The 12002-nt window shown below is 34.7% G+C and overlaps 1 protein-coding gene across 6 annotated transcripts in view; it reads left to right on the top strand.

The window, feature by feature from the left end:
- Nucleotides 1–8501, top strand: part of U2SURP (U2 snRNP associated SURP domain containing) — a 47194-nt gene extending 38693 nt beyond the window's left edge. For 5 of the 6 annotated variants that reach the window (XM_010952234.3, XM_010952233.3, XM_010952232.3 and 2 more), the window contains 3 exons: nucleotides 1640–1758; nucleotides 2961–3137; nucleotides 4266–4809. In XM_010952234.3, the coding sequence (XP_010950536.1) occupies nucleotides 1640–1758; nucleotides 2961–3137; nucleotides 4266–4404 (435 nt within the window). In that variant the 3' untranslated portion in view covers nucleotides 4405–4809. Of the gene's footprint in view, nucleotides 1–1639; nucleotides 1759–2960; nucleotides 3138–4265 lie in introns of all 6 variants that reach the window. The other variant, XM_045514686.2, reaches the window with a different exon arrangement.
- The last annotated feature ends 3501 nt before the right edge of the window (nucleotides 8502–12002 follow it).

Genomic DNA, 12002 nt, shown 5'->3' with positions numbered 1-12002 from the left:
CACCAGCCCGTGTGGTAAAGCAGGTCTGTCGCCACTCTGCTGTGTGCACCCAGGCACATCCCTGAAACCTGCCTTTTCTCTGTGACACTGGGTTATAGTCCCAATTTTTGCAGGATTGTGAATTAAATAATTGTTACTATCACTCTCTATTATTGAATTAAAATGTTTAAAATACTTCAAGTATTTTCACTGTAGCCTGATTCCTATAAAATTATCAATCAGGAAAATACATCCTGCAGATCACCAGAGGAAGTCAGTCTCCTCAGCTTCACTTTTTAAATTTGTACTCAATATGTATAAAAAAAGATGAGATTTAATTTAATGAGATTTAAAAAAAAAAGATGTTATATATCTGAACCCCATGAGTTCCTATGGAGATAGTGGCAGATTTTTGACCTGCGTGGAAGACTATACCTCAAGATGCCAGCTGGGCCTGTTGGTCGTAATACATGTATTACCATTTTAGTCTCCTTGCATCCCATGGTTGTAATTGGAGAGAAGAGTGGTTTTCGAAGGTGTATACCAGGGGTCAGCAGACTGGCCATCACCTTATTTTTGTGAATAAACTTAATGGAACACAACCACGTCCCTTCACTTATGTATTATCTGTGGTGGCTTTTGGACTACAGTGTAAATTTGAATACTTGTGAGAGATTGTATGTAGCCCACAAAGCAGAAAATATTTACTACCTGGCCCTTGACAGAAAACATTTGCCAGCATCTAGTATAGGCTTTTTATTAGCTGTCAGTTAGCTTTCTTGATGCATACAAATCATAGAGAAATTCATTTCCTGTTGGTGAAGGGTAAGTTGGCTCTGTGGGTTCATTGTCTGTAGCCATTCCTTTATATTATAAACAGAAGTCATAATTTCAAGTGATAAGGGGCAACTGTAGCAGCTGGGAATAAGCAAATGTTATTTTTCTGGTTTATATTGTTACGTAGTCCTGTAGTCAGTTTATACTTTTATAAATTAGGACTTAATATTTCCAATACGATTGGGAGGTGTTTCTCACTGGTTAAGATTTTCTGATGGACAGTTATTGTGAATAGCTATTTCTCTTTCTCAGTATATCACACCAATAAACACTTTCCTTTGATTAAATCAACTTGCTGTGCAATTAGAACTACTGACAGTTTTTATTGTAATCTGAGATGGAAAGGTCATTGGATTGTTAGCTTTTTCCAGTTTAAAAAAAAACCAAAACTGCATTCTATAGGTAGTTAAGAGCCCTGACTTTAGAGCTGGGCTCAGATTCTGACTTTACCATCCTTTATGACTGTGGGCATGGTACTTAACCTTTCTGAGCCATACTTTTTCATCTCTAGAATGAGGATACTATTCCTAGGCATGTTTTGAAGAATGACATGAAGTGGTATACGGAAAGTTTGTTAGTAATTGCTTGGCCTTCTAGTAATGGTGGGCACTCAGCTGCTGTCACTGGTATCACTCTTACTCAGTATAAATAGAAGAAATGATTAGTTTTCTGGAAGGGTGAGTATTAAAAAAATAGTATTAAACCTTTAGTAGTGATTTAAAAATAGCTAAAAAAAAGTGATTTTAAAATATTGTTACATAAATGAGAGTAACCAGATTGGTATTCTTTAATGACTAAATATTCTTTCTTTTAAAAAAAACAGGAGAAAGAGAAAGAATTAGAAAGAGAACGAGAAAGAGACAAGAAGGATAAAGAAAAATTGGAATCTCGATCCAAAGATAAGAAGGAGAAAGATGAGTGCACTCCAACAAGGAAAGAGAGGTATAATAATATTTCTCACTTAATGCCTATAACTGGTTTCAGGATTTGGAATCATGTTTCATTCTGTAATATTTTCAGCACTGTTGGTAACAATTTGGAAAAGTATTCTTTGTGATAAACATGTTTGGCTTCTGCCTGCAGGAGGCAGAATTAGCTGAGAAATGGGGCAGTAAGTTGGCACTTGGCTTAGTTATCTGGGCCATTATCCCTTTACATGGTTCATATGGTACCTTGGCCTTAGTTCAGTGCAAGAATTCAGTTACTCTATTAGGTATCGAACCTAAGGCTTAAATAACTAAACGACTTGCTAGATCTTACCTGTAGCCTCCAATACAAGCGTTTCTTCTGTGCTGAGGCTGCTACCTGTAAACTTGGTCTCCTAGTCCTGTCTTAAAGGGAGATGGTGTACGTAAACCATAAGGACTTGGTCCTCACTTTAAGTCTTTATCCTAATCAAAATTATTTCTCTCAGTTTTATAGTTCCTGAAACTCTGATTAGTAGAGAAAATTACTTCAGTTAACAGAAGTGAGGTTTTTCTAATACAAACCAAGCAAGTGCAAATCAAAAATTTTTGGCATAGTCATTTTACGTTACAGTTACAAATAACATAATTATACTAATAGGTTAAATAATAAATTTATTACTTTTTTGTTTTTTATTATTATTTTGATATAATTTCAGATTTACAGAAAAGTTACAAGAATAGTATAAAGAATTCCCAGATATCCTTCACTCACACCTCCCAAATGTTAAAATATTTCTCCTTTTGCTTTGTTTTCTTCTTTCCCTTCTTTCCTCTCTCCTCCCCAGCCATTTAAGAGTAACTTGCCAACATGATGCCCCATTTTCATACTTAACTGCAATAAAAGTTTCAAGATCAGGAGATTAACATTTAAAAAACACTGTTATCTAATTAGAGGCCTTGATGGAATTTTGTCCATTGTTCCAGTAATCTCTCTTAGAGCAGAAGAAAGTCCAATTTAGTTGAATTCAGTTTTTGTTTAGATCAGCCTATCTTTAAGACTTAACAATTGTTCTTGGTATAAAGGGCTTTGAATGTTGTTGGAAAATAACATTAATAAGGTTAGTGAAAATAAAGTTAGTGTAAGCTGGTAGGAAGTAAAAGCTAATTTAGTAAAAGGAAAATGAATACCTGATCCTTTGCTCACTTATGGAATGTTTTGGGGGCTTTGTTCCATAGGAAAAGGCGACACAGTACATCCCCTAGCCCATCTCGCAGTAGCAGTGGTAGACGAGTGAAATCCCCATCACCAAAATCGGAGCGATCAGAGCGTTCAGAAAGATCTCATAAAGAGAGCTCACGGTCCAGGTCATCTCACAAAGATTCTCCTAGAGATGTTAGCAAAAAGGCCAAAAGGTAAACACAAGTCATTTTCTGTAATATTTCAGTTGCCAGTTTCCTTGTCATTCCACCAGCTTTTGAAAATAATTCGGTTGGCAGCCATTTTTAAAAAGATTTCAGAAAACCAAAGAGATATACTTTCATTTTAGATTCTTCCTTCCCACCTCCTCACCCTAGTCTCCTCATGACTAAAGCACAAGAAGGCTTCCAACAAGTAAAGATGAGCCAAGAATTGTAAACATATCCAGTTTCCTGTGGAATAGGGATAGCTGCTTTACTTTTCTTTCTGTTCTTTAGTTTCTGTAGAATATTCTTTGATTTTTGTCAAGGCTGAAAGAAAAATGCATCTTCCTTTCCCACCCAACAGTAGTAGAAAGTTCTTGGGTAGAGACTTGTGGACAGACATACCATTTCTTCAGTGTATAATTTAGTGTGTCATGTACCTTTCTCCTCCGAGTTCCAGAAAGGTGGTTCAGAAATGTTTTATTTATCTGGTGTTATATAGAGGGATTTTCCTGAGAGCTAAAACTGCTTTTTATCCTAAAACTTTTTTATTATAACCATTTTTAGTAACCTCTCTATAAAACAGATAAGTCTCTCTTTCTAAATGGTACTTGCACATATATATATATATTTTATATATATATATATATACACATACAATGTATTTATTTGTTCTGGTAATTTTCATGAGCAGCACTTGCAAAGCCATGCTGTCGTCATGACTCCCTTGAACAATACTGCAGTAGTGGGTGCTTTTTCCCTCAAGGAGATAGGCTGCAGAGCTGCTGTGTTCCTAAAATTTTGTGGTTGATCTTAGATGCCATTTTGCACTTTGAAGCTTATATAATCTGGGCAGCTTGTTAAAATGCAAATTCCTAGTCCCTGCCTCTTGAGATTTTGTTTCAGTAGAGCAGTGGTAAGACTCAGGAGTCTGCCTTTCTAAGCATGTTTCCTATGCACCATGCATAAGAAGTACAAAATCTGTGTGTGTACAGTAGACAAAAGTATAAATTTGGAGCATTTACAACTTTTTTTTTTCAATGTCATTGTGCTTTGTTAGGGATTGTTTTAGATAATTTAAGGATAGTCAGTTTTGATCACATGAATACTTTGATAAATTGTTTTTGTTTGTTTCCTCAGGTCACCGTCTGGTTCAAGGACACCTAAAAGGTCTAGGCGATCACGGTCTAGATCCCCCAAAAAATCAGGGAAGAAATCCAGATCCCAGTCCCGATCTCCACACAGGTCTCATAAAAAGTCAAAGAAAAACAAACACTGACATAAATTTTTAAGATGCTGTCACTTATTGGAAATGCGATTTTGTTTTGTGCCTGAACGGTCTGTTTTTTAAAAAAAGCAAAAAACGAAAAATCTAATGAAAGAGCATTCCTGGGGTTTTTATTTGTTTGTGAATGCATGTGTAAACTCATAAGTAACTGCATCTGTAGACCTGTCGTTGTTTTATATTGTATAAATTACTTTTGTTGTGGCTGTTTCTCAAGATGAAATTTTTATTGTGCTAATGAATTTCATCAGAAATGTGTATAATGGATCTGCTGGCAGTAGTAGTATTTTGTTTTAGGATGTTGTGACTTAGCAAAAAATAATACAGATGTCTTCCCCCCTTTTGTAGCTTTGACAATTTGAATTAGATTTCAAATAAAATCTGCACAGAAAACTATAATGTTGTTTTTTTGCCCTATTGATAACACCAAGTCCTTTAAAGTCCTACTAAGTTTAGCACTTCTGTTGTGTTTCTTATATAAGTAATGCACTTTACAAACTCCATTGTTTAAGTAGCTAAAGTTTTGTAGTGACTAAGATGACTATCAAAATGTAAGGGCCTGAGCTACTCCTATTTGGTAGGTTTGCCAGCCAGTTTCTTTGATAAGGTTCCCTTGGATAATACTCGTACCCAGAGATCAAAAGACTAGGTGGATGTGACATGGTCTTTTGTTAATGGAAGCTGGGCTGAAATATATTTTTCTTTTTTCACAGGAGCAATATGATTTCAATACACTTAATTTGTGTTCTGAGCAACTATTTATTTTCAGGAAAAAGTAAATTTTCATCTTTTGATTTCATCTTCTGTCATTAAAAAAATTATTTACAAAAGAAGTTTTCTAACAATAGTTGGCCATAGAATTCTTTGTATAATAGTTGCCCTTTTATAGCCCTCTGTAGGCTGTCTTTCAAACATTGGTATCAGTATATTTCTACACGATTCTGTTCAAAGCACCTTAGGTTTCCTTTTTTCCTTTTTTTCTTTTTTTAAGATAGAATTTAGTTTTAGGTTTAGCTTTAAAAAAATTTAAAAGTAAAATTTTCAGGAAAATTGAAATCCAATGGTTTGTAAATTCAAGGTGCAAAGTTAATTTAAACCATTTGCAGAGTTGAAATCTTATACAATGGGAATAAACTGCAGTATGAGGAAGAAATAAGAAAACTTGTATAACATTAAACATACTATTGCTATAATGTAATAAAGAGTTATGTAGACTTGAACTGACACTACTGCTATTTGTGAATCTTGCTTTTAGGTTTTCATTTAGGCACCTTATACAGTGGTTTGATGTTTCTTCCCCCTCCTCCCCTTAATAGAGAGTAGAAAACTGTTCTAATAATGGATTGTTTTGAGTTAGCTTGTTTTTTAAGAATATCTTTTCAAGTTGTTTTACTTAATCTTGCCTAGTAGCAAAATAAAAAAAGTTATACCCGTGATTTTAGGAGTAGATATATTGGCTGAGCCAGTGAGGCATGTTATTTCCAAACTGGGCAAACCTGCAGTAGGTGTAGAAGTGAGCCAGTCAGATTATTTTACTTAGTGGTTCTTATCAACATGTAATATTGCTTGAAAGTTACTCCCTTATCATTCACTCTTCTGTTTGTCCATGTTGTTAGGAAATGTTAATTACTAATTGTTGCTCAGAATAATTAAATATGAACATTTGGTGCTGGTTTTTTAAAAAACCTACAAATATAGCCATTTTTGTGACACCTTTTTCTCCCCTGTTCATTGCCTGGGAGAACGGAATTTTATACAATTATTTTTCTTTGCAAAAATAATAATGTTGAGTTACTGGTGATTTGGGCATTCCATCATTCATTTGTGTCTAGTATAGGTTTAGAGATAATTGGTCAGGTAGTGATTTTGCCAGTTATGTTGCTGCAAAGAGTGCTTATTTTTCTGTCTTTAAAAAAATATACTGGAGAAGCAGGAGTGAGTAGAAATTGTTAGATCAGTCTGGGTGCTTATTTGTAGTATGTTTTCTACTGCAGTGGAATTTAGCAGTTCTTTTAATCTGGATGCAGATATAACGAACATCATTTATCTTAGAGGGGGTAAGACTGACTTCCTTTTGGGTGATGATGGGTGGGTATCATTTAGGCTTGCTAGAACATGTATTCTGTGAAGTTAATGTGCATATTAGATTGTATTGGAGTTTTTTACCCTGGAATTGCAAATGGTATTGTTAGATAGGTTATATCCAACTTTGCTTAATGAGAAAATATCTAGAGCAAGCGTGTTTAATTCTCCATAGATTCTACGAAAGCTTAACAGTCAGAAATTATTGTAAGGGGGAGATATTCTACCATATTTTTATAATAGCATAATATTCACCTGTTTCCTATCTAAAGAACAGTTAATTAGCAGAATTTCTACAGGTTGACTAAAATGTTCGTAGGCATGGCCATCCAGTTATAGGAAATACCTTGTTCAGCTTTATAAAAGACAGTTACCTTCCACCACAGCTACATGCAAGAGGAAATTCTCTGTTGTCTACTCTTTTTATTAAGGGTGTGGCTTAAACTCTTTCCCCTCTAATATTTTTATACAGGGATTCCTTATCATGTTAGTATCATTTAAGCTCCCTGTCTTCAACAGGTGAGAGAAAGTAAAGAAATGGTGGTCCGTTTCTTACCAAAGAGAGACCGATGATTAAAAAGAATCATGTTTGTGAATCTTTTCTTTGACTTTGTATTTTCTTATTACTGTTAGTAAGAGTACAGGCACTTCTGAGTTGTAACATGTTGAGAAGTTAAGAGACTAAAGAACTAAAACAACAAAAAGCCCCGACCCAAAATAATGCTTTTATTCATTGTAGAATGTCATTGGCTTTTCTGCTAAAGTTTGCAGAAATGACTACATACTGACCTAACTTTTCTTTATTGCAGACCATTCCTGTGGGCTTACCCTGAGACTTTTATCCCAGTTAAAGGATCTTAGAAGGAGGAAATACTTGCTTATGACTTCTGTATTTTTACCCCCAATCTTTAATATTTTTGTGCACTTGAAAATATTTTAAAGAAATTCTAATCATGACTTAATTTAGGTTATTAGAAATATCCTGTACATATTTGCTTCCATAGTGGTAAAAGTTTTGAAAAATTATATGGCCATGAAAATAGTTTATCATTATGATTATTAAAAATGAGATAGAATAAATCTCTATTGCCAAAGTGACATAACCTGTTCTGATGACCACAACAGTGTAATCTCTTTAGCAGAGAAAGTTGTTTTTAAAAATAAATAGTACCACTTTTCTAAGGAAATAAGAGCTTTTTTTCTTCAATTATATATTAATGGAAAAGCTATAGAAAATTCAGCACAGGTACTAATGAAGACACGAGTGTAAGTTTAAAGGAATGTGTGACTAAAAACTCACAAAGTGCTTGGTTTCTTTCTGTTTCACATGCATGTTTTAGAATAGATCTTAGGGGGTATTTAATTCATTTTCCTTTTGGCATTTTCTTTATTTTGGTTGTCAACTTCCCAGGGCTGAGATAATACACAGATACAAACCCCAGGGGCAGTGTTGTGATGCTGGACTGAAAGGTGGGAATGTGCTGCTGTCCAGAATGAGCCATGTTCCATTGTTGAAAATTCAATGCCTCAGTGTTTATTCAGTACCACCTCATGGAGCTTCAGAGTAAACAGAGTGTGTGTGTAATTGGTTATTTATATAGTTTTGTAGCTCTAGCGATAAAATGCCTTCATTCATTTTTGTATGTAATTGTGCTTGGGAGTATTTGTGTTTTATTCTTTGACTTCAATAGGCTCTTTGTATGTTATGTCTTTGGTGATCGGAAATATCAGGAAAGACAAATTTTCAGGAATGAGAATAATATAGTTGAAATCAGCTCAGCTGAGACATTATACGGCGAGACAGTTTCTTTTGGTGAACTGATTCCATAATTTAGTTACTCTTGATGTTAAGGATTACGTTTATTGTGGAGCTGCTTTCCAGACTGTCACTTTATAGTTTTTCTACATAAAGATTATATAGTTGCAAACAAAGGTTGTGAAATTTCCCTTTTGTTGTTGTTTTTTGACTTTTAATTACTTTAATAAAAATACATTGTTTTCATAGCAAACTTTTAGACTGTTCATGTAATTTTCTCCATATAGGTTGTCTTCTGTAAGCCCAGTGAACCGTGTCCAGATTTCAGCAGCTTTCTCCCAAGCGAAATAAGTGATGTCATACTTAACAGTTGAAGCTAAACTGCATTTTACATGTTTAGATCATAATAAAATATTTTCATTATAGATGATTCTCTTGATTAGGAAATTTCATTTCCTTATTGGTTTCACCTTTTTTTTTTAAAGAATTATTTTGTTCTGTTTCTTTCATTGAGGAAAATTTCAAACATACACAAAAGCAGACTAGTAAGATGAGCATCCCTAACACCCATCAGCCTGCAAATACCGACTTAATTAGTATGTGTCTCTAAATGTTTTATTTTTAAACCATAACCACAGTGTCATTATCACATTAAAGTAATCGATTGGTTCCTTTAAAGTTTTTTAAAATTGTGATAAAATACTCATAACAAAATTTACCATCTTAACCATTTTTAGGTGTACAGTTCTGTAGTGTTGTGTATTCATATTGTGCAACCTGTCTCCAGAACTTTTTAATCTTACAAAATTGAAACTGTATACCTGTTAAACAGCCTTTCTCCCCATCCCTGCCCCCCGCCCCAACCTGGCAACCACCGTTTTACTTTGTGTTTCTGTGAGTTTGACCACTCCAAACACCTCAAAAAAAAGTGAAAACAGGCAGAATTTGCCTTGTGACTGGCATGTCTCACTTAGCGTAACGTCCCTTCAGGTTCACCCATGCAGTAGCACGTGCATTGGTTCTTTTTTAAAGCCTACTTTTTCTTTAAAGTTTCTGTATTTCCTTATAGAACTTGAAAAATTTTTTCCTCAAATGGCACATTAACATTTTCTATTTTGAGTAAAAACTTAAAAAAAAAATCAAAGTAGTACCAAGTATATATGCCAAGTACCACTCGTTTAGACCATTTTGATCACTTTTTGTGCTGTGTTCTCTTAAATGTTTATGTATGGTGTGCTTTCACATCAGCACTCCATAGTATGGGGTGCAAAATATAATTTCAGAGCACATGTGATTTTAAAGTTGTAGTGTGTTAATATTAATGACTGTACTCAAATGCTTTTTTCTTTGTAGTTTTATTTATTGCCTAATGAAAAGGAAACTAAAATTTTGGGATTTAGTATACTCAGTGTTTAGATACTCATTTTGCCACAAAGGAAGGGGAAAAAAAACCTTTCTAATATTTCTTAGTTATTTTTTTCCTATCCTGAGAAAACATAAAGCATCAGACTGTTTGATTTTTAAATGAAATGTGGCATGGCACGGTGGAGGAAGAGGCTGCGGCATCATATTTGAACTTGAACACCAGCTCTTTCCCTCTACTAGCTGTGTGATCCTTTGGAGCTTATTTTTCTTGCCTATAATATTTCAATAATGTATGTTTATTTTAAGGATGAAATCGCATGCAAATCACCAGCACATAGTTGTTATTCAGTGATCGTTAAAATTAGTAACCTTTCAGTATTCCTGAAAACGAATGATGGGAACATCTTTTAACTAAAAGAGTAACACTACAATTCCATAGCACCTTTAAACTACCTTCAAAAGCGATTTTCTTGTACTTGATTTGTATTTAGTTAACATAATTCATGAATTTACACACTTAGGAATATGTTGTTGTGTTTGCACACTGATATCACTTAATAATTTGCTGTCCCAGTCTTACTGGTGACGTTTAATCTCCTTTGAGAAAAACACTTTCATTAAGTAGATTTTTAAAAATACTTTTTATTAGTTCTCATTTATTATTGTAGAATTCCTATAATCAAAGTTCCTGAAAGGAAGCTTGTATAGCAAAACCCAAACGGGAACAGCTTCAACAGGGTATATGTGGAAGAAGCCTGGCAAGTAGTGTAAGATAGGATGAAGCCCTGGATTCTTTGCCCGAGTTCAAAGTAAAAAACAACAGCAACAAAAGACTATACAAATTACCAGAGCTGAGCAGCAGTGTAATTTTCACAGAATGGACAGAGAACAGCATGAGAGAAGACTGGAAAAGAGGCTTGGTAATGTGAGTATAATTGAACCCTTGTATTTTGTGTATATTTGAAAGTTACAAATTTTGTATTTTCAGATTATGCAGAAATAAGAAATCTACCCTGAAACTACTTTTAGAATGGAGAGCTGAAACTATGTAGAATTTGAAAAGGGAATTGCACTTGAAATTCTACTCAGAAATAATGGCTTTGTAGTAGTGTCTTCAGGACATTTGTACACATCTTTGGAGTTCTTGCAGCAGCACAAACAATCTGGAAGAGTACGACTTTGATTAAAGACACTATTTGGTCCTCCATGTAGCTGAAACATTGAAGCTGAAAAGAATGAGTACCTCACTATACACCGACTACCTTAGCAGCTAAATAGCCCTATTACATGAAGTGCTATTAGATGATTTTTCTTTCCGCATATTTTGTTTTATTGTGCTGCAATAGCTCTTGGGTGTGAGCAGTTTGTTAAGAGCATTTAGGAAAGATGCTTTTCAGATGGTTTTTAGCCATGCTAACATTTTAATAAGGGATCTGTCAAACTCTTCACTCACTCCTGGGAAAGTTAGCTATCTGGGCCTAATATCGGCCTCCCTCACAGGGTATATAGTGCGGTATCAAAAAAACCAAAAGGTTTCTAAGTAGGTTTTTTATCTTTGTATTCTCCAATCACAACATTTAGCTAATGTGAATTTCAACTCTAAATTTCAAGACCACATATTACGTGTACCTTATGTATTTCATAGGGTGCTTATCCTCAACTTCTGATAAATCCATCTTATTTTAAGAATGTGTCCTCTCCAGAAAAACCTGCGGCATGTCCAAACCTGTGCCAAATCCTATATATGTCTGCCTCAAAGCAGAAGTATCACTCAAGGACTTCTCAAGAGGCATCGACATCTAAAACTTCTGGTTTAATGCTGAGTTGATTGCCCTAAAATCATGCTTAATTTTACTTAACTAGCAGGCCTATGTTAGAGAAAGTTTTTAAGCAGGAAATGATCTTCTTGTTTATTCTCTTGATGTGAAAGACGTGAAACTTGTCGAAATTTCTCAGAATATTCTTTATTTGCATGTATTAGCAAATCTAGTGTATTCTTATTCTATTATATGATAAAACCATGACCAAGAATGAGAGGAAGTTTTGGTGCTAAGATAAAGAATCACCCTGCCCGCTGTATATTCCAGAGCTTGTAGTAATAATAATCTTCGTGGTTAACCATCACAGTCCAGACACAGATACTGTCCTACCCAGTGAAGAGTTCAGATGGTTCCCTTCAGGTACCAGAGCCTATCACAATGGAATTCGAAGTACTTAGCCACACAGATCATCACATCATGGCTTTCCTTGTACCTCACGCGTCCTTATATAACTTGGATTATAGGGAAAAGGCCTTGAAGCTATTTTTAGTGCCTGAGTCTCCTAATACCTACCCCTCTTTATCCTAGACCTCAGCTTTTTGTCAGCGTATCTTAATGTCATCACACGC

The sequence above is a fragment of the Camelus bactrianus genome, chromosome 1 (genome assembly GCF_048773025.1).
Source record: "Camelus bactrianus isolate YW-2024 breed Bactrian camel chromosome 1, ASM4877302v1, whole genome shotgun sequence".
NCBI classification, from domain to species: Eukaryota; Metazoa; Chordata; class Mammalia; order Artiodactyla; family Camelidae; genus Camelus; species Camelus bactrianus.
Note: the sequence above shows the minus strand (reverse complement) of the source record. Positions and strands in the feature narration are given on the sequence as shown.